Genomic DNA, 24,061 nt, shown 5'->3' with positions numbered 1-24,061 from the left:
TAGGAGAATGCTGCTTCCCTTGTTAGAAGACATCAAATTGTTACCATGAGCCAAATATTTAGGTTCCCTAATTATCAGAGGCTGAGGTATATGGATGGTGGTCTGAATTTTGCCTGTGTATAAAAGAAGAAAGGATTTTGCCCCTTGGGTCAGGAAAGAGGGAACATGCCCTTCAATGATGTGCTATCTCCAGCATGCATAGCACTGTCTGCTGGTGCCAGTGGCAGGGATGTCTTTGCTTAGTTTTAAAGAATAAGAAACCCGTTCCTATTGCTGCATCTACTGATGACTACAGTCCCTTGCATTCTCTAGAAAATATGCAAAAGACAGAATAAAAACTGCCCACCTGCTTGTAACACACTCCAACAGGTAGATGACATGCCTGAATGCCCTAGGCCTCTCAGCCACTTGTAATTTGGCCAAGAGTCATTTTGCCTCATGTTGGGTCACAAGACTAAAGCAGAGGTAATTACTGGAGCAAATCCTATAGCTAATGCTTTGCTGGGAGTATTTGCACTTTACCCAGCTACCATCTTTGCTGGCTTGCCTCCGGAGAGGGATGGTCAACCTTACTTAGCTCAGCTCTGCACCTGGTGCTTCAGTGAGGAGTGATCCCATCCGACACTCTCTGGATGAACAAGTGGAAAACTGTATTCCTCTTAATTCCTGTCTCAGACTCAAGACCATGACTATTCTGATATTCGGCGAGACACAAGAATAAAGAAAGAACCTAAGGCTGGCATCACCTCGCCATTAAATGGCTCTACTAGCTCATTAGAGAGGGATCCCATGCATGCCCTTAATCAATCTATTTAAAGTTTCCTGGAAGCAGGAAAAGGAAAGAACAAAAATACAAGCGCTCTTTTGTCTGCCAGTAGTTATTCTTTGCAAGTATATTAAAAACCTTTTCTCCATGTTGCCCTGTCTGCTGGCAGGGCGCCAGCTTGCAGTACCCACTAGAGTTTGTTATTTCAACCACCGAGCAGGAAGGCGCTGTTAGCTCCCCCTCTCCTAGCTACCTGAAGGACTGGAAATGTTCTTGGAAACTTCAAAAGGAGAGGGAAACTCAGCCAGCTCAAGTGCTGTTCAGCTTAATTTGTTCCACCTCATGCATCGGGTCCCTGCTGAGTAAACACTTAAGGGAGCCTTGCACAAGTCACCCCATCAAAGCCCAGGGAACCAGTCCCATGCATGCTCATCCCATTCCTGCTCATGCTCCCAGGCTGCTTGCAGCAGCGTGTTCTTCCATTACATTTGCTGCAATTACTATGTTATTTTTTATGCTTCAAATACGATGGTCTTTCTGTTTTTTCAGTCTGCTTACAGTCACAGATATTCATCTCCTGAAAAACTAAAAGACTAGCAAAGCTTCACAGCGAGAAATGATGTACAAGAGTTTCTTTCAAATACCATCAGCGTGTTTGACATTTCTGACTGCTCAGAGGTAGTGTCTATTTTATCTTCTTGGTTTTTATGGGGCAACACTCCGCAGCTGCTGGCTGGCAGGCAGTAGGATAGCACAGCCTCGGTAGGAGATGTGCTCCCCTCCTGTAGACACAAGGTGAAGAGGCTTGAGTCCCTTCTTTTGAGCCTGTTTTCCTTTCTACTGCTTTTTTCCTTCCCCTCTCCTCTTGCCCACCTGCTGTTGCCAGCTTGCATCAGGAGTGTGTGTTATTTGTGTACCTTTCATGCAGGGGAACGCTACCCTGCAACCTACTGTGCAATGGGGAGATGAAGCACCTGTACAAAGGTTGAGAACATTCCCCTGGGTGTCAGAGGGGACAAGCTTCAACACAGCTGGGTGTCCGCAGGGCAAATGCTCATTTGGCACAATGAGGCCTTGGGCAGGCTTTTCAGTTACTTACACCTATAAGGATCTCACTCAAAATATTTAGTATGGTATTTGCCCTGTGTTGGGAGGGGAAGGAACCTGTTCAAATGCTGCATGGAGACATTTCACAAACCGGAGTTCCCTGTGTTCACCTGCTGCTTCACAGTTACCACATGGCTGGTCAGTGACTTTGTCAGGTGTTTTGAAAGTCAGGGGCAGAGCAGAGAGAGGATTTTGATAGCATTTACAGGATGCCAGCCACTTCACTGCTGGAACAGAGAAGACCACAGTAAAATAACTACGTGAGAAGAGAGCTACATTTATTTATGGAGCTAAAATACAGCCTCTAAGTTTTCAACAGAAAGCAGGATCAGGCATAGCATCGTAGGTGGTCTCTCCTACCAGATAAACTGTTCTCTTAAATTGCTAAGTCACTCGTACAATTTTGTCCCATAGTACACAGTGCTTCTCAATAGGTTTCCAGGCATGGTGCAGGTGGTTGTGGGGGCTGAAAGCCTTCTGACTACTGTGGAGGCTGGAGGAGGTCTGAGAACAGACCTCTCCATGCCATGTGGCTGCAGGGCTAAAGAGCCACTACAAGGGGGTTTAATGTGCCAGCACAGATGTGTCTTTAGAGCAAGATTTGAGCTCCAGATATAAAGAACAATGCATGGCTTTGGGACACAGGTACCCCTTCACAAGGGTAGCCCAGGCAATAGTGCAGTCCAGCTGCTGCTGACATCTGGTAGCTCTGATGGAGCATGGAATAGCTCTAGGGGCCCCCCAGCTGACAGGCCAGCTGAGGTCTTGGCAACTTATTGCAGGAGCAGAAACAATGGTTCCTCAAGCACCTTGAAAGCACAGATCCATTATTCAGAAATCCCCATCAGTGGGGACATGACAGCACTACCCCATGCCCAGAGGAAGATTGTTCCTCCTTGCCTTCCCATCCCCATCCCTTTCGTGGCCCTCCTCATGGAGAGTATAATCCTGCAGAACCTGACAGTTATATACAGGTATAACCTGTAGTTTGCCCAAGTCACTTCCACTTCAGTCCAGATCTTGGAGCACAAAACCCCCACACCCTCATCTTTCTGGCCTAAACTTTTCCAGGCTGGGTAAAGTTCTTCAGAAATCTGGTTTGGTCTCATGAAGATCTTTGTGGCTTTTGTCTCCAAACAGCAGCTCCAAACTACACACACATACACATATGTATACACATACATGGTTAGTAACACTTTTCTAGGGCTGGAGTTTGGAGAAACTGAGTAGTCTTGTAACTCTTCTGTTTACATAACAAATTCAGAATGAGGGAACCACATGGTAGGATCCAAGTAATTGTGTTTACTAAATATGCACAGCGTGCAAGGCCAGGCTTAGTTATATATACACACTGCTGCTCCAATGGCATTTTGGCAGCCTCCAAAACATAAAAGGCAGTGAGTGACTTGAATTGTACCCTCATTGTCAAGCAGGAGTCTCAAGCAGACAAAATGCACATCAAATGGAGGCCAAGCTGAACATACGTGCATGCCTAATTCAGGGGGCTCAGGAGCGGGGAACAGCTAAGTAGAAATACACTATAAATGAGCTTTTCCATTGCTCCCTTCCTACCTTCCAGGGTAAAAGCGGTACAGATCCAATAGACCTTTGGAGAATTGCTCAGCTCTTTATTTTTTCCAAGATACATAGCAAAAAGGGAATTTCTGTTTATGTTCTCACAAAGTGACTGGCTAAATAATTCCAGATGATGGAATTTTCTTCTGTCCTTAAAGCAAAACAAAATCTTAACCTTCACCACTCTCTAAATGGTATTAAGACTATTAAAAAAAAATCTTTATTTCAACATTCAAAAGCAGTTAATAACAACATGAAGTTGGAAAAATAACCCTAATTCTACCCCTATGTTCATGTGTAATACAGTCTCGGATTGTATGTTCATGTGGTCTTTCTTTGAGATGTCTTCTATCTTTCACTGAAGTTCTTGGGGAACAGCTGTAGCAGTTGCAGGTAACAGCTGTAACAGCTTTTAGCATGTTATGTCTTTATGAAATCCTGAAAACTAGTTATATGGAAAAGACACTATAAGCCTATTACTGACAACATGTAATACCCATATCAGTGAATTGTGAAAAAACAGAAAGTAGTGGCTTTCATCCACAGTTAGGCCAAATATTTCTGTAGCCAATTTTCAGCCTGAGTACATGAAGTCACCTTTGCATCTTTTTCTTTAATGGATGCTGTAAAGAGGAAGCATTTTATCTTCCTTTTTGTTAGCCTGGGAAATGAGCTGTTTGCTAGTTTTTCACATGAAAAGAAATTAAGGGAAAACCAGCTCAAATAAAAGAAAAAATTTCTATGTGAAATTGTTGATTTTTATTTAAAAAATGTATTTTTCAAATGAAACAAAATGTTGTCATAAGTATAGCTATAGTGATTAATGATTACAGGTGTTTTTGCTTCTGGTTTTAGACAGAAGAATAAACTGGAAGCTACATATATGACTCAATACTGTCTTACTGTTTAGAATTTTATAATTTCAGACAGCATTTCAAAAAGAATACCTTGTTTAGAACAAACAACAACAACAACCAAAAAAAAAAAAAAAAAAAAAACCCCCAAAAGACAAAACCCAAGCCCAAACAACAGAATGTTAAAGGGAAATGTCATTGTACAGTATCAGCTGGAAATGGAAGATACAAATGTCATGTCAGCATACTTTATCACAGTGATGTACCCGAGTGAAGATATTTAGACTTTTTTGCACAATCAAAAATATACACGCAAACTTCTATATGTTTAAATGTCCCTGTGAGACATTTTTCCCATGTATCTCAGTTATATATGGCTTATGTACTTGAAAAATGTGTTTGTATACTTTATATATGTATGTTAAGAGATACTGGCATGTGCAAACAGCCCGGTGTTGTCTGCAGTCCTGCTTCCAATACCTACACATGCACTTTGGCAGTATGTCTGTCAACAACTGTACACAGATTCTTTACAAAATATGGGTCCAATTTACATCTTTTTATGGTCTCTCTTTTTACTAACAAATATGTGATAATAGTACTTTTTTCTTCTTTCAAAGTTTTGTTGCTAAACCCCACTACATTTCTTTGTCAGGGAGGTACTGGGGAAATTTTAAAAGATTGTGAAAGTGTTAATACTTTTTGTGTTGTGCTGTGCTTACCCTGAAGAAGGTACAGACATCTTCCTTTTCTCACATTTTTCCCCACTTCTTTCCAGCTTTTTCAAAGTGTTTTCATGAGGCAGACTCTATGTCATTCAATTATTTCCTGAAGAAAACTAGAGAGATAAGCCTTTGAAAACAGAGCCAGGACTCTGGATTTCTCTCACTGTATTAAATCATACTGATCAGAACCATAGAAAGATATAGAAGCACAAAATTAACAGTGGGACGGAGAGAGTGGGAAATGGGGATCCCTAGATATATTATTACATGAGCTGAGACTGTCCAATATCAAGCAAATTTATTTGGACAGAGAAAGAATTACTGGGTGTGTAATACTGATTAACTATGTTGGAGAGAGACCTTGCCAAGCAGCATGTTTTGGTCAGCCTCTTTCTAAAGAAGAATAGGAATGTAGGTAAAAGGTTAAATATAAAAAAATAAAAGTGCATCACTCCTCCTGTTAGCTAATGCTTGGGCATCATCTGCATGAACCAGAGTAGTAACAGTTCAGTTCTGGGAAGAAGTCCCTGTTCCCATGACCAAGAGATTTTTCTTACCCTCCTAAAATGTTTGGAGAGATATTTACGGACATGCATGAGACTGTGCATAAATGTATGCAAGATCCTCAGTGTTAGTGTTTTTTAAGCTCCTTATACTGCAAAGACATAGCATTTTTTTAATGCCATATACATTGAAAAACATTTGCTTGAGGAAAATATACCAGGCTGTCACTTCAGCCCGACAAGTCCTGACTCCCAGCTTGGATGAACTCTTGAAGTGTTTCTCACTGCTATGCACTCCTCTCACAACAGTGTTTGAGCAAGCTATAAAGCAGTACACAAATCATCAAGCACTCTGGTGGGGAGGCCTTGTAATTTCAGGCTGTTTGGGAGATACGTATCAGTTGGTTTAGAGTATTGCCAGCAAACCAGAAAACAGTTTGGAAAGAGGCTTGTATAAGGCAGTAAAGGCACACATCAGCTCTTAAATAGGCAAGAGGCTCTAGGGAAGCAGTTCTCTGTGACTAGGGAACTGTTCTATCGTAAGTTTCTTCAGAAAGTTCTCATGCTTTTAAGTTTAGTTATGACTATCCTTTGCTTCATCAGGTTGTATTTAGGTGAATAATTCAGAGCTTTTTCAAGCTACGGCTGTTTTTAGAAAAAGAGAAATTAAACCACTCATTTGAGATTACAGGCTTTGTGAGAAGGATCAAGGGGCTGTGATGAAGCAGATGCAGCAGATACCCCCCATTTCCCTGCTGGCACAGAGCTCCAGGCAGCATTTCAGGGGCTGCCCTGTGCCTGTTTTCTGGGGGATCTCCTGGTCTCCAACATGCACCAAAAATCCGGATGTCTGGGTGGATATACATGTGACTCCACCTGCATATGTTGCTTTTTTTTTTTTCCCAAGTGGCAGCTGGATATTATGGAATCCATAATATTTGGATGTTATGGAATATAGTGTATTTTTCAGATGCTGCTATTTAATGAAGGGGGAAAAGACTGACACTGAGCGAGTGCAGCCTGATGAGAAACCAAGTAAGGCATGCCCACCTGCACGTGTCTGAATTTGGTAGTCAGGAGGGCAGGGCAGCCAGAGACGTAAGTAGTGCTCCATGCAGTGCAGGTCAGTGCTCAGCAAGATTCCTGGGGAACACTTTGCTCATGTATGGACTCAGACCCTCAGCATCCCTCCATCCTGGGGGTTCCTTTGTCCTTGCAGGAGGCCTACATACAGGCCCTAAGGCCAGAGGTCAATCTGCCTTCATCCTTCCCATGCGCTACCTAGGAAAGAAATCTCCATCTGTAATGCAGGAGGCACCCTAACTTTGCCCCCTTGGATGACTTGAGTGGATACATAGTTCTTTCAATTTGCAGAAATCTCAGATGTTGATCCAAATCACCAGTTTTGAGGGGTACCCATTAGGGACATCACCCAGTGAAAAAGATTAGCATTACACCACTTGTGCTGTTAAAAGTCAAAAGGTTCTCCCCAGTGAAATGTTAGAGCAATGCTTAAGGTAACAGGGCCTTAACGTGTTTTCCCTAATGCCATATACTTGCCTACTGTGGGAATGATGCTCACTTAGAGCATGTATTTTGGCTAGCAAAAATCCTGTGTGCCTTTGTATTATTTATATGTTTTAATTCAGAGGTCTTTTTGGTCAGGATTGTGATTGATGTTGTTTTTATTCCAGCTATGCAGGAGATTCTTTGACGGATTACAATTTCAGCAAACTCCAACTTGAGAAGAAGAATGACAGCTAAGACACTTAAACCAGACTTTTCACCATCCTGGAAAGGAACTGGCTTCCAGTATTTGGAGTTTCTTTAATGCTCTGCCTCCCTCTGCTGTTATCAGCGAGAAGTTCCTCGACAATGGGAAATCACGTACTTGCGGCTTCGATTTCCATGCTTTCACTCCTGGCAATGATGGGAGATGCAGACAGTAAAACAGACAGTTCCTTCATGATCGACCCCGACCCCAGCCGCTGTATGAGGCATCACTATGTTGACTCCATCAGCCACCCGCTCTACAAGTGTAGCTCGAAGGTAAGACTTCCCTTACCCCCTCACAGCAGGGTGCTGCATTGACAGGGTTGTTAAAATGAGCCATTTGGAGTGATTTTCTCTGCACAAATTCCTTACTACCAAAATCTAGTTGCAAAGACATGTAGATGTAGAGACATGTAAGTGTGTACATTAGAACTGGCACTGGAGAGAAAGGCTCTTGACTCTCTTTTCACCTTTTCAAAAGGAGATACACACCATGATGGTAAAGCTAATGTGCTAAATAATAATATTCAAAGGAGCACGCTGGGCCTCAGCCACTGGTGCCAAGGAGATGAGCTAGTTTGGAAGTTTAGATCATCCCAGCCACCCTGTCCTTCAACTGAGTTTTTAATCTAGAATATGTAAACTTACAAATTTCAAGGTGAAATACAGAGATAAAGAATCAAGCTGTAAAATGGTAGTGAAAATAAAATGTGAAAAACAGTGCTTTTTTTCCCCTATTTAGTTTCAAGGCCTTTGTTTTCACACAAAATGACAATCAGATGTTTACTGTCAGGGTTAGAAGCAGATAGAAATAAAATATTGCCTTTCATTTGAGATTTTAAGCCTGAATTTTTTTCTGTCAAAATGATTTAGCAGTCTGCACATGTACCCTACAGTCATCTATTTCATTGTGTGAAGGAAAAGAATGGAGAAAAACAATGGAAAAATCCTTACTGGTCCCTTTTTTTTTTGGTCCTAATTTGTTCTGGCTGGGGTAACACATACTGTACATTCAGATGTACAGCCTCAAACTGGCCCATTCCTCTGTCCTGCAGAAAGTAGCTTTGCCTTATGCACCCACACCCCTGGATTAATGAAAGAGATCAACTGCCAGCACGAATGCTTTTGCCAGCCCTGTGCTGGGTAAGAGAGCAATGGGAGACAGGTATGTGACAGGTTTCAGGACAAAAGGGTTACTTAATAAAAGACCCCAGCAGTGGTGATCCTGAGAGGATTTCCAAGGAGGGAGGATCCGTGCAGTTCAGATGGGTGCAGCACTAGCTGAGAAGACCCCCAGATGCCTTTGTGTGCAGTGAGTTACTTGCTTCCCGTGATAAGCACAGGGGTGAGGTAATACCAGAGGTAGTAGCAGGCCATAAGAATTAAAATAAAGCACAGAGAGAAGCATCAACAGAAAATAAGACCTGTTCAGTGCAATGTGAATCTTCTGTGGGGCTTGCCTGTGCCTGCTCTCCAGAGAGGGGCTGACAGCCTCGAAATGGGGCACTGGGAAAAGCCCCTCTCTGATTACACTGGTCTCACAGCAGTGCTGCCTGCCCAGTTTGGCATAACCATGGCTGATCCACAGCGGTGGGAAATCGGACTTCTGCCCTACTGCTTCTGAGTTCGAACAGTAACCTCATGTACTACTTGATCCCCCTCTGCCCTCTGCACTCTGGGCTCCCACAGACATCAGACAGAGGGTTATTTTTCTGAAGAAAAGAGGAAGGGAGGGACAGAAGGAGAGAAAGAGAAAAAGAGAGAGAGAAAGAAAGAGTGAGAGAGAAGAGAGAGGGAAAGAAAGAGAGAAAGAAAGAGAATAAAAAAGAGACAGAGAAAGAAAAAGAGAGACAGAAAGTCAACAAGAACTCAATTTCTTACCATCCCTAGTGACACTGAAAATCAATCAGGCCTTTAGGATAGGGACTAATAGAAATGAGAACACAGAATGCATTGTAATGAAAACCACATTATTTCAAAACTGAGCTTTGAGAAAAAAGCTGTTGACATAAACATTTGTAACTGACTGCAAAAATGTCAGTGATTGTTTTTTAAATTCAAGCCTTTAATGGAAATCATGTTTAAAAATATTATCACATCTCTTGGCTTGCCAAATTCTACAATGGTTTCAGGAACAGTTTTTTAACAATACTGTATGTTGTATGGACTTTCTTATGAAGTGGAAAATGAAAACAGTTTCCATACAAAGCAAAATAATTTTGACATTTCCTAGAAAACATCTGTTTGTTAAATCAAGCTTTTTTTTTTTTTTTTTTTTTTTTTTTGAGGTCTCAGGAATCTGAATCACCCTGGTAGACATATGGCTTCTGTTCTGGATCTAGCATACAAACACAGACCAATATTGGACTTGCTAATGAAAATTAGATGCAATGTCTGTCCCTATATATATTGTGATAAAATATAAACAAGTTAAATAAAGGAACATTCTGTGGCAGTAGCTGTGGGAATTGTGGTACCTCTTGTTTTCACTGAGTTTCCATTGTGAAGCTTGGACTGCCAACTGATGTCAGAGACTTTGCCCTTTTTTGGCACTATACATTGGTTCCACCAAGCCATTCTTTTTCACTCCATATGTTTTCTGTTTTAGTGCAGCATAGAATTACAGAAGTTAAAAATGGCTTCAGAAATTGCAAGACATAGTATGTTTGCTGTCTGTCTTGGTTAAAAAAGGATTATGTCCACTGTGCTTCTACGTGGAGGCTGCCAATTATACCCACATGGGAAGTAGTTTTGTTACGTTTGGAAATATCCACCCAATTTAATTTAATCATTAAAATCCCTCTTGCTTGTGACCTCAGGCAGATGTTGGAAACAGGTTTCCAAAGCCTTCAGAAATGTAGTCCATTATAGTAACAGAATGTATAACAAAAGAAGGGTGGAAGAAGGTTATTTGTTCCTGAAAAACAGTGTTTTCCTTTGACTTCAAGGAAATGTTTGTATCAGCTGATGAGGTATTGTCTTTCCTGACTATATTGGATTCTGCTTGACCTCTGTCACGGAGACCTTCTGGTCTTCATTGATGTGCTGGATTGCCTTGCCACTGCAACCAGAGACTGCTAAATTACAGTATTGGCTGTCGTAAGTGCTTCCTTCAGATGTGCCAGAAGTGTGCTACCACTAACAGCCTTGCACTGAAGAGTCCATCCCAGACAGACATGGAGCAGATGAAGAAAGATTTAGCAAGTATTTGATGATATATTCATGAGATAGCTCAGGAAATTTTCAGTAATGCTTGCTTGCATCCAGGCCACGGATAATATGTAAAAGTCCGTTCTCAAACATCTCGGCCCATCTGCTTTCAGGCCTCAACTTGTTGCTGAAGAATGTGGAGAAGAATCTATAAACACCATTAATAACAAACTACTTTACAGCTTCCAAATTTCCAGAATAGAGCTTGAATGATCAGTCAAATATTGCCTCAGATTCAAGCTGCTGGTTTTTGTGACCTTCCAGATACCGACCTAGACTGATGACTTTAAGTAAGAAAACATGTTCTTCCCTAGCTGCTCACAAACTAGACTCCCATGACTCTCATGCTGTAGCATGCTGTGCTTCTGGATCCAGCACCACAAGGTGACACACACAAGCTCACATGTGCAGAGGATAAGGGGAGCCAAGAGGCATGCATATCAGGTTATAAAATTCCCTCAGATTTTTACTATTTATATACCCACTGTATTATTGTGCTATGCCATCATAGCATTACTAATTATTTAGGCGATAATCTCTATTGTGCTATAGTATACGATGCAATCAGCAGCTGGTGCAATTGATTAAATGGCAAAGCAGAGCTTTTAAAGTACATGCTATTTCCAGCTCATTTGCACAATTGCCAAAATCTGCTGGTGCTGTTCTGGTTTTACGAGGATGAGGAGGTTATATTTTCTGGAGAACTTCAGGTTAGCCCAGAAGTGTAAAAACTATCAATCAAAATGGGAAATCTGATTTTTTTTTTTTTTTTTATCCTGGAAAATTCAATTAATACCTATGGTACTGTGCCATTTGTCATCCAAACACAGGGCATAAACTCAACAGTGTGTAATTTTACATGACATGAATACTGACCATACCCTTATGAAAACAAAATAAAACTTAAGTTTAATAAAATTGAGTTTAAAATTAGTCTTCAAAGACTAATACATGTTTTTAAAGACAAGGCTTGCTAAGAAACGATAAATGTAGTTGCACATTGAAGAAATATTGACTGGGTTTACTTTAGAAAGTTTTTATAGGAAGCTTTTATTAGAAAGCATTATAAGAAATGTATTGAGATACAGTTGTTGTCATGTCAGGTAATTCTACCTTATAATTACACTGCTGTAACTCTTCCGTAGTCCTTAATCCTGCCCTTGGCTGTTTTGTGTTTTTTGGGGTTCTTTCTGTGTTTGGTTCCCCACCCCCACCCCGGCATTTCTGAAAGTACCTGAAGGTTCAGGAGCTGATGTGTGCCATAAAAAATCCTTAGAATAATGGTACCAGAAATAAGTAACTGTTCCAGCTCCAGAAGCATCAACCATTAGAAATCACCACCATATAGCAATGCATGCTGATTTATTTGGGCTGAAATCATAGAAATGTTGTTTGGAAAGGACTTTGAACACTCCCAAAAACAATATGTGGCCTTTGCATGTCCCCTTTTGCCACCCCTGAGGAGTGTCTGGCTCCATTGTCTTTGCAATCTTCAAGCAGTTGCCAGCTGTCGTTGTAGTGCTTTTTACCCTCCTCTTCAGCCAAATGCTTGGGAATGGCCTGTGACAGACAGCACTGGTGAACGGGTCAAAATGGGGGACCTAGCAAGAGCTGTCCAGATGCTGGGAAGCAAACTAACTGTTCTGAATGTCCCAATCTGCTGTCTTCCCTTTGCAACACAGGTGGGATTAGGTACCTGTGTAGCTCTTTACCAGCTGCCTGCATGTCACTACGTGAAGTGAGTTTTGTTTCCTAAGGGAAAAAAAGTGGCTCTTTATCTATCAGTAACGTGGTGCTAGCACTGTAAAGATTGTCTGTTTCCCTGTTCTCATGTACACTAGACACAGGTATTAAGGAGCTAGACATAGCTGATTCATAAAAAGCTGGGTTGTGGCTAAACAGTTGACATACGTGCTTGCAAAACTTGGAGATTGGCAGTCAATTCAGCATGGGTAGTGAAAGAAGCTCAAAAAGGTTTGACATAGTAAAATATTTGCTGTCACGTCCGTAGTTACCCATTTAGATTGTCTGGAAGAAACATGAGATGTGTAGCATGGTTAAAATACAATTTTCTTCCTTGTTTACAGGATAAATTTATAATTGCTTTACTGCCTACTTTCCTACCTCTGTCAAATTTTAACCTTGTTTGGATGATATAAGTTCATTTCTGTTAGTTAAGCAGAATTAGCTAATGTGGGCTTAACATTTAATTTCCCACGAAGGCATAAGAGTTTGTTCAAACTGTGTAACAGCTATTACTACCTTGATAATTTCCACATAATTTTCAGAGCTTCAGAAGATCCTTTCCATGTTTTCTATAGGGCTTAGAGGACTATCTATCTCCTTTGCTCAACAAGGTGCTGAGAAGGGGAGCAGATGACTCCTATGAGCTTTCCTTTCTTAGTGCCTCCTGTTGTGCAAGTTACCTTGTTCTGGTCACGGATTACTGAACTCAGAACCATGCAGCCTGTACTGCTTTTGAAAAAAAATCTTACTAGCAAACCCTCGTGTCTGGCAATGAGTTCATCTTTTTTACATTTTCACTCCCTTACACTTTCACTATCTTATACTATGCTGGGCATTTTATACAGATACAACTGATGCAATTACATATATATATAAACACACACATAATTTCAATTATATATTCAAGGTGATCTTTGTAAAAGGAAGGAGCTAGAAACTTATCCTTTACAAGCAATAAACAGTATCATATTTGTACTGTACATGTTTATACATCTAAACATTTGAGATGTTCACTAGCCCTGAGGACCAGTCCTGCTGATCACCAATAAATACACTCAAAACACTGGAAAATAATCCAACTGAAGCAACAGTATGGGTGATGACTTAAGGGCTTGGCTGCCACAGATCTGGGGTCAGCAAGTCACAGCTGCAGTCACTATGGCTGGAAAGTCATGGTGTCCCAATGCCAGCTTTCAGACCCCCTCTGGTCCTTATTTGTGTTGGTGCAAAGGATTTCAGGAGCCTTGCTTTTCCTCCTGCCCATGTTACCTCCTCTGCTGTTACCTCTTCCAGACACAGCTCAGGAGCAATGAACTACGTGGGGCTGGCTGCCCTAGCCGAGGTGCGGGGGATGCAGCAAGCGGAGAAAGACCAGCCAGACTGGAAGGATGTACCTATCTGCTGGTGTTAGCTATGTGCTGGCAGCCATGGGGGCATGTTTCCTAACCTGTCTCTTTTCCTTTGCAGATGGTACTGCTGGCTCGCTGTGAAGGCCGCTGCAGCCAGATGTCCCGCTCAGAACCGATGGTTTCTTTCAGCACTGTTCTGAAGCAGCCTTTCCGCTCCACCTGCCACTGCTGCAGGCCGCAGACCTCCAAGCTGAAGGCCATGCGGTTGCGATGTTCAGGGGGCATGCGGCTCACTGCCACCTATCGCTACATCCTCTCCTGCCACTGTGAGGAGTGCAACTCTTAGGGATGTACCTACCACAGCAGAGAGGGGACTGGGATGCTGCTGGTGGGGAAGGCTCCCAAGAAGTAATCCAAGGTGAGGCCGGTATTCCCAGCGTACAATTGCAGCAAGGACAGCACTAACCAGGCTGGATTGTATCTGAGAGCTAATAATGTCATGGGGTCCTGGATGGTACCACTACTGAAGTGTGGGTTGTGACAAAGGTGAAAGCACGAGGACTTGTTTTTAAGAAGCATTTCTTTTTTTCTGAAAGGATTTTTTGTGAGTTTCTTCTTTTTCAGGCTCAGCTCTGACTACAGAGAGGTGCTCTTACTTTAGGCCACAGTCAGCAGAAGAAAAAGAGAGGAAGGTCAGCCGGATGACAGCACAATGCTCTGGAAGCTGGCATTCGGAGAGAGGATGAGCATCAGTTCCCACCCACAATCTCTTAACCTGTCAATTTATTCTCAGTCTCCTAGTTATATTTGCCTTCAAAACAAACTGTGTTGTTGGCAAGGGTTACCTGTTACTGATCTAGCAGTCAAGTCCTGGATAACTTTAAGTGCAGTTTAGCAGAAATTACAAATAAATCATTGAAAAGTGAACTGGATATGAAATGTCATGCTGGGATTACCCAGCCCTAACCAGCTGAAATTATTTGTAGTGTGCAGCATCAGAGTTCAGTGGCTGAGGGACCCTTGAGAAGTGAAAAATCATGATACTCATTATGCCCCACTAAAAGCCTGAAATGTGACATGTCACATATGTCACAAAAGCTATTATTCAAATGCTAAAAACTAATCAAAGATTAAAATAACATGTACTAAATGGAGTCTTTTCTTAACTTGGGTAGACCTGTTGATGTACAGAGACAGAGCCACCAAAATAATGACCAAACCTAGGACTTATTTTCATCTATACTCTATGCTATTCATAGAATCATAGAATGGTTAATGTTGGAAAAGACCTTAAGATCACCTAGTTCCAACCCCCCTGCCATGGGCAGGGATACCACACACTAAACCATGTCACCGAAGAGTCGAGCCTACCTGGTCGTGAACACTGCCAGGGATGGAGCATTCAAAACTTCCTTGGACAACCTGTTCCGGTGCCTCACCATCCTCACAGTAAAGAACTTCTTCCTTATATCTAAGCTCCTGATGGGGCAGTCCGGAACAGATCCCCACAGTAATACCCCCCAGCACTGTTCTCTCTCCCTTTGACCCTGACCCACAAACTCTGTGTTGACTGATCACCTGTCCCCAGACAAGAGTTCCATACTCTCCAGCCTACCACTGACATAAATAGCTACTCCCCCTCCCCATCTGACTGGCCTGTCTTTCCTAAAGAGCCTATAACCTTCCATTCCAACACTCCAGTCATAGGAGCCTTCCCACCATGTTTCTGCAATGCCAATGATATCATACCCCTGCAGTCATGTACACATCTCTATTTCCTCTTGTTTATTGCCCATACTACAGGCATTTTTATAGAGGCATCTGAGCCGAGCTCCAAGTGAAGCTGACCCATTGGCTGGAACAGCTGAAATAGCTCTGCATCACTCAAAACATTTATTAGAGGTGCTGGCAACTGACTGGGAGTGTTGGGATGGAGCGATGTCCCCTCCCCCAACACATCTAGTTTAAAGCTGCCTTGACCAGCTTGGCAAGCCCAGAGCAGCTCGTAGCCTCCAGTAGACCTGGCCTCCCAAATCGAGCCCCATGCTCTAAATAACCAAACGCATGACTATTGCACCACTGTACTATTTATTAACCTGCCAAATTGCTCTTTTCAAGGTCCTCCCCTTTGACCTGGAGGATCAATGGAAAAACTGTTTGAGCCCCAGAGCCCCCAACCACCTCTCCCAGGGCTCTGTAGTCCTTAATGATTCCCAGGCTACTGCTGTACCACTAGCACCCACATGGACCACAAGAAGTGGGTGTCAGCAAGATTTACTAGACCAGGCAGTCTCTCCACAACATCCCTGATGCGAGCCCCTGGTAGGCAACACACCTCCCTGGAGACTGGGTCAGACTAGAGATGGGTGCCTCTGTGCTCTTCAAAGTAGAGCCATCTACTGCTATGACCTGCCACTTTTTCCTGGAGGCACCAGTAGTGATCCTCTTTACTGGAACATCAGCAGGATGTTCATTTGATGCTGCGTGGTTTTCCTTTTTAGCTTCCTGCACAACTGCAAAGTGGTTCTGGGTGGGGGGATCAGATTTTGGAGGAAGCCCCTTGCTTTTAATTGTCCTCTTCCTCTTTTTTTTTTCTTTTTTTTTGGTGTATGTGCGTGTGTTTTGTTATTGTTGTCGTTGTTGCTTTTAGTTATTAGCTCCTAGCTCCCTGTATTACTGTCCTCCTCCTTTTCTATATGCGCTATGGTGGACGCCTGTGGCCCCTGCACAGTTTGGGCCTGGAGCAAGCAGCCCAGCTCCCTCTCAGCTTCCCTGACACCTTTCAGGTACCGCCAGCGCCCCTCAGCTCAGCCCCTGCTGCAGGAGGACCCCCACCAGGGCACCGAGTGCAGCCCTGCCCATGGCGCACCCTCCCCTCACCAGACCAGTGCAGGCACTCTCTACACCCCGAGCTCCGCGCTGCAGTCCCTCTCATCGGCCCCGCCCCCCACCGCCGGGGCAGCCAGAGCAGAGCTGTGAGGCGAGCGCTCCCCACCCCGCCCGCTGCCCCGCGCTCGCCTCAGTGGAGCTGCGGCGCCTCCCGGGCAGGGCCTGGCGGGGGCTGGAGGCTCCCTCGGTGGCTCTCGCCTCTCGGAACCGGAGCTCCTGCACGCGGGTTTCTCCCTCGCTCCGGGGTTGAAGGCTCCTCTCTGGAGCTGCTCACCTCGGCCAATGACCTCTTAGGCCACTGAGGAAGTACTATTTTGCCTTTTAAAGACAGGCAATCCCAAACACAGGGTAATCACACTGACATGTCCATGCAAACTTTAAGGCAGATTCTGAGTCCCAGTGTTACCCACTTGACCACTAAGGCTGTGTCTTGACATGATCTGCTACCTGTGGTCCTGGTTGACTGATCATTCAGCTTGGCAGCGGCTTAGGGCATTCCAGACAGGGACATAGGAGGCTGTGGTGGTGCTAGCGCAAGCCCAGACCTCACCTGTAGGTGAAGCTAACCCACAGCCAGGGCATCGGAGCTTCAGGGTCCCATAGCCAGAGCATCAGAGCTGCAGGGTCCTGCAGAGCAGGGGTAGCCAGTGCTGCTCTGCAAGAAGCAGGTGAGGCCATAAGCTGCTTTCCCCTGCAGCACCACTGCAGAAAGAAATGCCTCGAGGAGCTAGATGAATTGCAGTGACTGATAGGGTGAAAGGATCTCAAAATCACACAGGGTTTCAAGTTTTGGAATCGTATTTGGTATCTGTGAGAAACTCTGTCCTTCCTCCATTAACAAGAGGTTTTAGGAACGTTCAGTCATAGTACTTTGTAATTGCAAGGAAACATAAAATTTCTTATTTCATATTGCTGTTCTTATCTCCTTAAATGGCAGTCAATGGCAGTCAGCAATATGTAATGTTCACATAGAACTGGCTAAGCCATTTATTTTATGGAAGTCATAAAGTTGTTGAGAGCATCTTTGCTGTGCAAGGATTTGGAATCAGTGTACAGAGTGTACAGAGTACTTTCTGCTCTTTAGTAGCACACACATGTTTAGTCCCACATTTATTCTCTGGGACAGGCTGCGGCATCTCCCCTGCACAGCAATGCCTGGCAGTGCCTCATGGTAAGGAGGAGAAGCGCTATCCAAGCCCAGTGTTTGGTTCATTTGTTCAGTGTTACCCAGACTGTCTTCAGCAAATGCCATATGCAGCAGCTGGAGGATGCACACTGATACCGCAGGGGATCCCCAAGGTCTGCCAGGGAGGGCAGTCATCCTGTGTTCTATACAGGATTTACTGTGACTTTTCAGGCAAGGCCGAATTCCATTACACTGACTCCTCATGGTGAATATGTATGGATGTGAAGGCAGGTCGGTGACAGACCCTGGCCTTGCAAGCCAAATCCTGCAGCAGGTTGACAGTCAGTAGTGGAAAGAGATTGGAGACAGGTACACCTGAAGGTACCAGACTGTCTCTGTCTTCCGGGGATGTCTTGAAGATGGCCAGTTTGCAACAGCTGTGGGCAAACAAAAGGGAGAATCAAACTGTTAGAAGCTGAGGGGCTCAGATTAAAATATCAAAACTGGGAGTGATGAGCCCCAGTGACCTCATTAGACACCATGTGTTGTTTTGGCACTGTCAATCATTCCTTTCACATCTGTTGCATGGTCTGAACATCAAAGGGTGAATGAAGGGAGTGCGAGCCAGGCATTGTCACCAGACTACTTTATATGAAAGATCATATGTGCATCCCTTTTCCACTCTCTTTCAACCTCCAGCATCTAAAAATCCCACTATCCAGATAAGCACCACCCCCTACTGTTACCTATATATAGAAAATTCCAGTCCTTATCTGAAACATTTACCATACCTTTGATAACCAAATAACTATACTACAAAATATGCAGGACTCTAAGTGTGGGTATAAAGACTGCTGCACACAAGCAATGCTATGGAGTTATCTAAGGAACTGGGAACATTTGAAGGGTAACTGCTATATTCAGCATCACCTCCTCAGGGTCATGCTACTACTGACTTCCTTTGCCAGTGCAAAATGGGATGCTGAGGGCTGTAACATGAAATCTAAGTCACGACTGCATCACTCCTGCATGGCTGCAAGTGGCTTTGCTGGCTGGACATGATGTGGCAAAGCAGCATGGCCCAGGTCATGGTCCTCTGGTAAGGACAGAGGAGGGGTTTGAGCAGAGACATGCCTGAGCTGATTAGCAGAAAAGAGTATTTATAATGAGGGAAGAACTTGACTGTTATTTATTCCCATATCCCCTCACTATCACAGTGCCAGAGCTAGAATTGCTCAAATCTGTCTCACAGAAAAAAATACATGTTTCAACAAAAGGGTTTTTTTCCTCTCTCACACCACACATACCTTCTAATTTTGCTTGGTTCCTCTAATTAAATCATCACCTTGTGACCATAGAGGCTGTTGTCAGGCATAAATGTTGAGGTAAATTGAACATTATCTAATTTAACTGTTGATTCAAATAAATGCATGGAAGGAATATAACAGAAATGACGAGAGACAAGACAAAACATACTTGCAAATAGCTACAACTGGATATTAAATGCTGAATCAAACTTTCAAGTTCTCCTTTTTGGCTTTGTTAGACAATCTTGATATTAACATTTGAGAAAAGAGGAGCTATTCTTCAAACCCAAATGCCCTGGAGTCAGTTATATTTTGGTACTTTTTTATCAGTATTTTAGGCAACTAAGTGCTGAATGAAGCACACAAGTGCTACCCATGTTAAAATTCAGAAGGCATATTGAAGCAACAGAAAATGAGACTTCAAATAAAAACTACAGGATATGGCCCATGGTGAGAAAGAGTCTAAATGGTTCTTTGGTCTGAAATGGCTTCCTGATTTCTTAGCCTGATTCCACTCTGGACACTTAAGCTCTGTTTTTCAAGTCAGACTACCATATAAATGTTTCTTAAATTTAACAATGGGGAGGAAGATGTCTAGTTGTCCAGATAATGCTGTGGGTCTTTTTATTTGCTAAAGCATCCTCTTGCTAGGACTAGAATGAGAAGGCTTTGTTCTTTTTAACCTTACTGTGCCTCACCCTTCAGGCCCCATCTTCCCTCATAGAAAGACTGGTTCAGTTGTGATCATCCTGTGGTTTGCTCAAGGTGAGATGTGATACAGACTTTTAACTGTCACTACCCTGTGCCCTATTTTCTCTTGATTAAGTTTCTGAGTCCAGCTTGGTTTACTTTTGAAAGCCACTCATCCCAGCAGTGGTGGTGTTATGTTTCAGCTGGATTGGTACTCCTGGAGACCAGAGGGAAACACTAGACCTTTGCTGGTACTCTTTGCTTGTAAGAAAAGCCTTATAATGGCCAGAATAAAAGAGCACATGACTTTGAAAACTTTTTCTGCTCCCTGATTCAGTGGGTCTGTTAAGCACTTTAAGCGGTTTGCTGATTCAAGCTTCATATGAATCATCAAACTGAAGAACTCTCTGCTTTCTCGGAGATGTCCACGTTGAATTTCTTTACACCTCTCATTGCCCTCTGAGGTTGAAGAACTCTTACCAGACATGAGATCCTAACGCTGGCTGTCTCCTGGTGGCCTTTGTTGGAGCTTTTGAAAGTGACTGTCACAGTGCTCATGGCAATAATGGAAAGTTGAAGTTTGCTGATATCCATGGCACACCACAGTCTGTGCTGAGCTTTCAGCTGAGCCTCAGTTGAGACCTCTATACCAAGTCCTTGCAGAGCTACCATAAAGCCCTTAAATTCAGGCAGACTGTGTAGCTTTCAGCCAGAATATTTCTGTGAAAGAGACAAGAAATAAAAAAGGAGAGGTTACTGTCTCATAGGAACAGTGCAATGCTCTGCTTCTCTGTGTATCTAACCTCAGTTCTTAGGGCCTGATGTGAGAAAAGAGATGCCCCTGAGCTCCCTTCTGTGGGTGACTGGTTTTTCAGTGCCTAGTCCTAAATGTTTAAAGGCAGGATTTCTTACTCAATTTGTCTGAAACAGGATTAAACCCTCTAGGAAACACAGTTCCACTTAGAAAGGAGTTTTTTCTCTGATTTGTACCATAAATATTTTTGAGAAATCCAAATTCCATTAAGGGTGTGCCTCACTTTATTGGACTCTTCAGTTATTAAAAATACCAGGGCTTTGGAAAAAGAAAAATATATATATATCCAGGGTAAAAGCAACTGACAGGTTTCTAAGATCATGTTATAGCTCACAGGTATTGAGACAGATACTCTTACAAAAGTACAGCAGGCTATGTTGGAATGTAGCAGCTCTGTTAAGTTTGCTGTGTTGCATATATACAAATAAGATAGTTGGAAATCCAAATAGTAAGTTTATCCCTTTTATTTCACAAGCAAGGGGTCACAATATTTATTTATGGTTCAAAAGAGAGAGGACAGGTAATGACTAGTATTCAAACTATGTGAGTAAGCAGGCTAATACACTGAAAATGGTTCTTGGTGTTTCTATGATATCAAGGAGATGCTTTATGTACATCAAGGTACAAAAGATCAGAGTTCACTAATGAGAACATGTAATCTTGTTTGGCCTGCATCAAGAATGCGTATTTTAAAATGTTTTGCTTTGTCTTTTTTTTTTTTTTAATAGACCATTTGGGAGCACTCTAGGAATCAAAAACATGTATGAAAAGACGAAGGCTATATATTATTTGTCTGAGTCAGAGTTAATACTTCCTTTAGATGCTAAACTACTGTATATTCCATTAAAATGAAATATTAAAACCAGTTAATCACATTTCCAAGAAATTCATGTACATTAAATTGATCTTTTTTGTAGGAAGAGTTAAAGAGCAAGTGCTGAGTTAAGCGTTGTTTTCATTTGGAGGCACAACTGCTATTCCAAGCTCTACATGGATCTCAAGACTTCATAGTTTTCCATTCTTTTGAGGCTTTCCAAACACAAACTCTAACAGAGATTAGTACTGATGTTGTGTAGTGCTGACAATCACTGTATAAAAAGAGGACTGATCTTGGAACCAGCAGTGAGTGGTGTGCCAGGATTAGTCTTCCCTAGTTCTCTACCTTAAGCACTAGACTTTGTCTTGTTGGGTCTCCAAAATGAGGGATACTCAGAGGAGAGGTAGAAGGTACTCTCACCTAAAAGCATCAATCCCCAGCTATATAACAGATGGTGATCAAACCCCCTGTTTGAAGGAAGGAAGGTCTGGAATCTGCTATCGTGGGTAGGCATGTATTCTTGCTGCAGCTGTGCAAAAGTGAGGTGGTAAAATCACCAAAGCAGTTGATGGTAAATGCAGCACAGTCTGAGTGAGCTAAGCATGCTCTCAACATTGCCAGGAAAATTAACATCCTCTTTGTACTTGAATTTTCTGTATGCCAAATGATTTTACACAAATGCAAATTCCCAGGTAGTTCCTGTAGAAGCTCTATTCCGCAAACATCTCTTTTCAGCATTGCAGCCTTCTGCCATTCCCTGAGAGCCTGGTAGCTGGAGAGGAGCAAAGACCTCTCCTAGACCCTTTTCACTTCTTGAAAAACACCTGTGTTTCACCACTGCTTGCAAAATGGGAAAAATTTAGTAAGTAGGAGACCTGTATCACTCTGAAGTCAGACATCACAGTAGGCGCCTAAATCCACCTAAGTCCCTCAGCTGACTGCTCAAATACAGCTCTCAGCTCTCACGTCAAGGGTCACTTGCTGGAGCCAAATAAGTATTCCAAACATAAAGTTCTGATGCTCCTTGTATAAAAGTGATCAGAGTGATGCCATGTGAAGCTGCACATCTACATTTACTTTTTTCCTCTGTCGTTTCTATGGGTCTCTTATTTTTTAAATTGGAGATCTTCCCAACTCTTGTTTTGATCCCTTTAGAGTATTGACAAATACATTATTGACACTTTAGCAAGATCGTTGTATGGTGTTTAGAAATTTTACCATGCCTCATCCTTGGAATAGTATTTTAAAATGTAGTTCTTTTCTACAGACTGTAACTCTAGGAAAAATACATCAGAAGGTGAAATGCAGCAGAGGATGCTCAGGGGAATTAAGACATCATACTCTACACTTTGATGAAATGACAGTAAAGAATTCTCTCTATTTAAAGAGATCTCATAATTAATACCTAATTGAATAATTGAATAAACACTAAATTAATTCTAGTGGGATTTTTCAGAGGTGCTGGGTATTGACTTACCTCCACTTTCATTTATACAGATGGAGAGCAATCAGTAACTTCAGTGAGAACAACCCTGGCCAGCACTGCAAAGGTTCCTGCCTGAGGGTGATGGAGGAGGCAAGGAGGGAAAAGAGGGGAAAGCACTCAGTTCTGCAAGGCACCTGCTCAGAACAGTGGCAGTCTTCAGCATCATGTTCACAAGTCAGCTGCCCTTAACTGAGTAAAATTCACATCCTCTTTTGTACTTGAATTTTCTCTATGCCAAATGATTTTATACAAATGCAAATTCCCAGGTAGTTCCTGTAGAAGCTCTATTTAAGTTTTCTTCATCCCTCCTGCCTGTGCTGCTCCTCCTCACCCACCCTGCACCTGTAACATGTGGAATCAGTTGTGCTGCTGGGATCCCACTGCTAATGTCAGACACATCTTCACTTTGTCACGTACAGGGCTTGTCCAAACATTCCCAGTAACTGGGAATGGGATGCTGGAATGAGAAACCTGTGACTTTCTGCAGCAAGACTGTGCAGACTTAAAACCAATTCTAATTCTGTATGAGCTAGATATGTTCAAATATTACCACTCCAGGGACTAGAGTTACTACTGCTTCACATATTTCATTCCCTTTGAAGTGCAAGAGAGTCCCTGTACTGGGAGAACCCACTCCTGTGCTTCCTAATTTCTCCCATGTTTCTTTGTTTATATTTGCTGTTGCCTTTAAGGCCTTGAGCAATGGGGATCCAGTTCCACCTCTCTTCCTTTGTACTCTCCAATTTGGAAACAACCTCATGGGGGAAATTTATGCATCATCATCCTCTATAACTGAAGACTTCTTTCCTCTCTTGCATCTAGTTTCAAAGTTTGAATAATGTACTAATTCTGACTTTTCATTTGCAAGCACTGTAAACTCCAGAACATCAGGCTATTCTGTGACCTGGTGTTGGAAACTCACTATTGACTACTTTTGTGTTTTTTTTTTTCCTTTAAACTGTAATAATAGGTACAGGTACAAGTGTATGTGTATGTGCACACATACACACACACACACTCAGAGACAGAAAGACAGGGAAGGTAAGACTGTATTTACTTCGGGGTGGAAAAGGCTATAGTTTCTAGCCTTGACTTGGATAATTGATTTTCCCACAGCTTTGTGGGAAATGATTTATATTACAGTCTTTCAATGATTTATAAAAGAGAAGCATGCAAACACGCACACAAATCTACTCTTATATATTCATAAATATATTTTATGCATTTAAACCCCAATAATGCCATTGCTGCAAAATAACTGGATGAATGACACAATAAAATAAAAGGTAACAAAATTATGCTAACACCTGGCTGCGGGGGAAGC

At 42.6% G+C, this 24,061-nt stretch overlaps 1 protein-coding gene across 6 annotated transcripts in view; it reads left to right on the top strand.

Moving 5' to 3' along the window:
• The window catches only part of NDP (norrin cystine knot growth factor NDP), a 19,634-nt gene extending 4,876 nt beyond the window's left edge, over window positions 1-14,758 (top strand). For 4 of the 6 annotated variants that reach the window (XM_062624846.1, XM_062624840.1, XM_062624843.1 and 1 more), the window contains 2 exons: window positions 7,225-7,579; window positions 13,727-14,758. In XM_062624846.1, coding sequence (XP_062480830.1) covers window positions 7,361-7,579; window positions 13,727-13,954 — 447 coding nt within the window. In that variant the 5' untranslated portion in view covers window positions 7,225-7,360 and the 3' untranslated portion in view covers window positions 13,955-14,758. Of the gene's footprint in view, window positions 1-1,315; window positions 1,445-7,224; window positions 7,580-13,726 lie in introns of all 6 variants that reach the window. The other 2 variants (XM_062624844.1, XM_062624842.1) reach the window with 1 other exon arrangement.
• Window positions 14,759-24,061: the final 9,303 nt, after the last annotated feature.

The sequence above is a fragment of the Pezoporus occidentalis genome, unplaced genomic scaffold (assembly GCF_034315485.1).
Source record: "Pezoporus occidentalis ecotype Australia unplaced genomic scaffold, CSIRO_AGI_Poc_V1 ctg272, whole genome shotgun sequence".
NCBI classification, from domain to species: domain Eukaryota; kingdom Metazoa; phylum Chordata; class Aves; order Psittaciformes; family Psittacidae; genus Pezoporus; species Pezoporus occidentalis.
The sequence above is the reverse complement of the archived record's forward strand: the minus strand, read 5'-3'. Positions and strand labels throughout refer to the sequence as shown.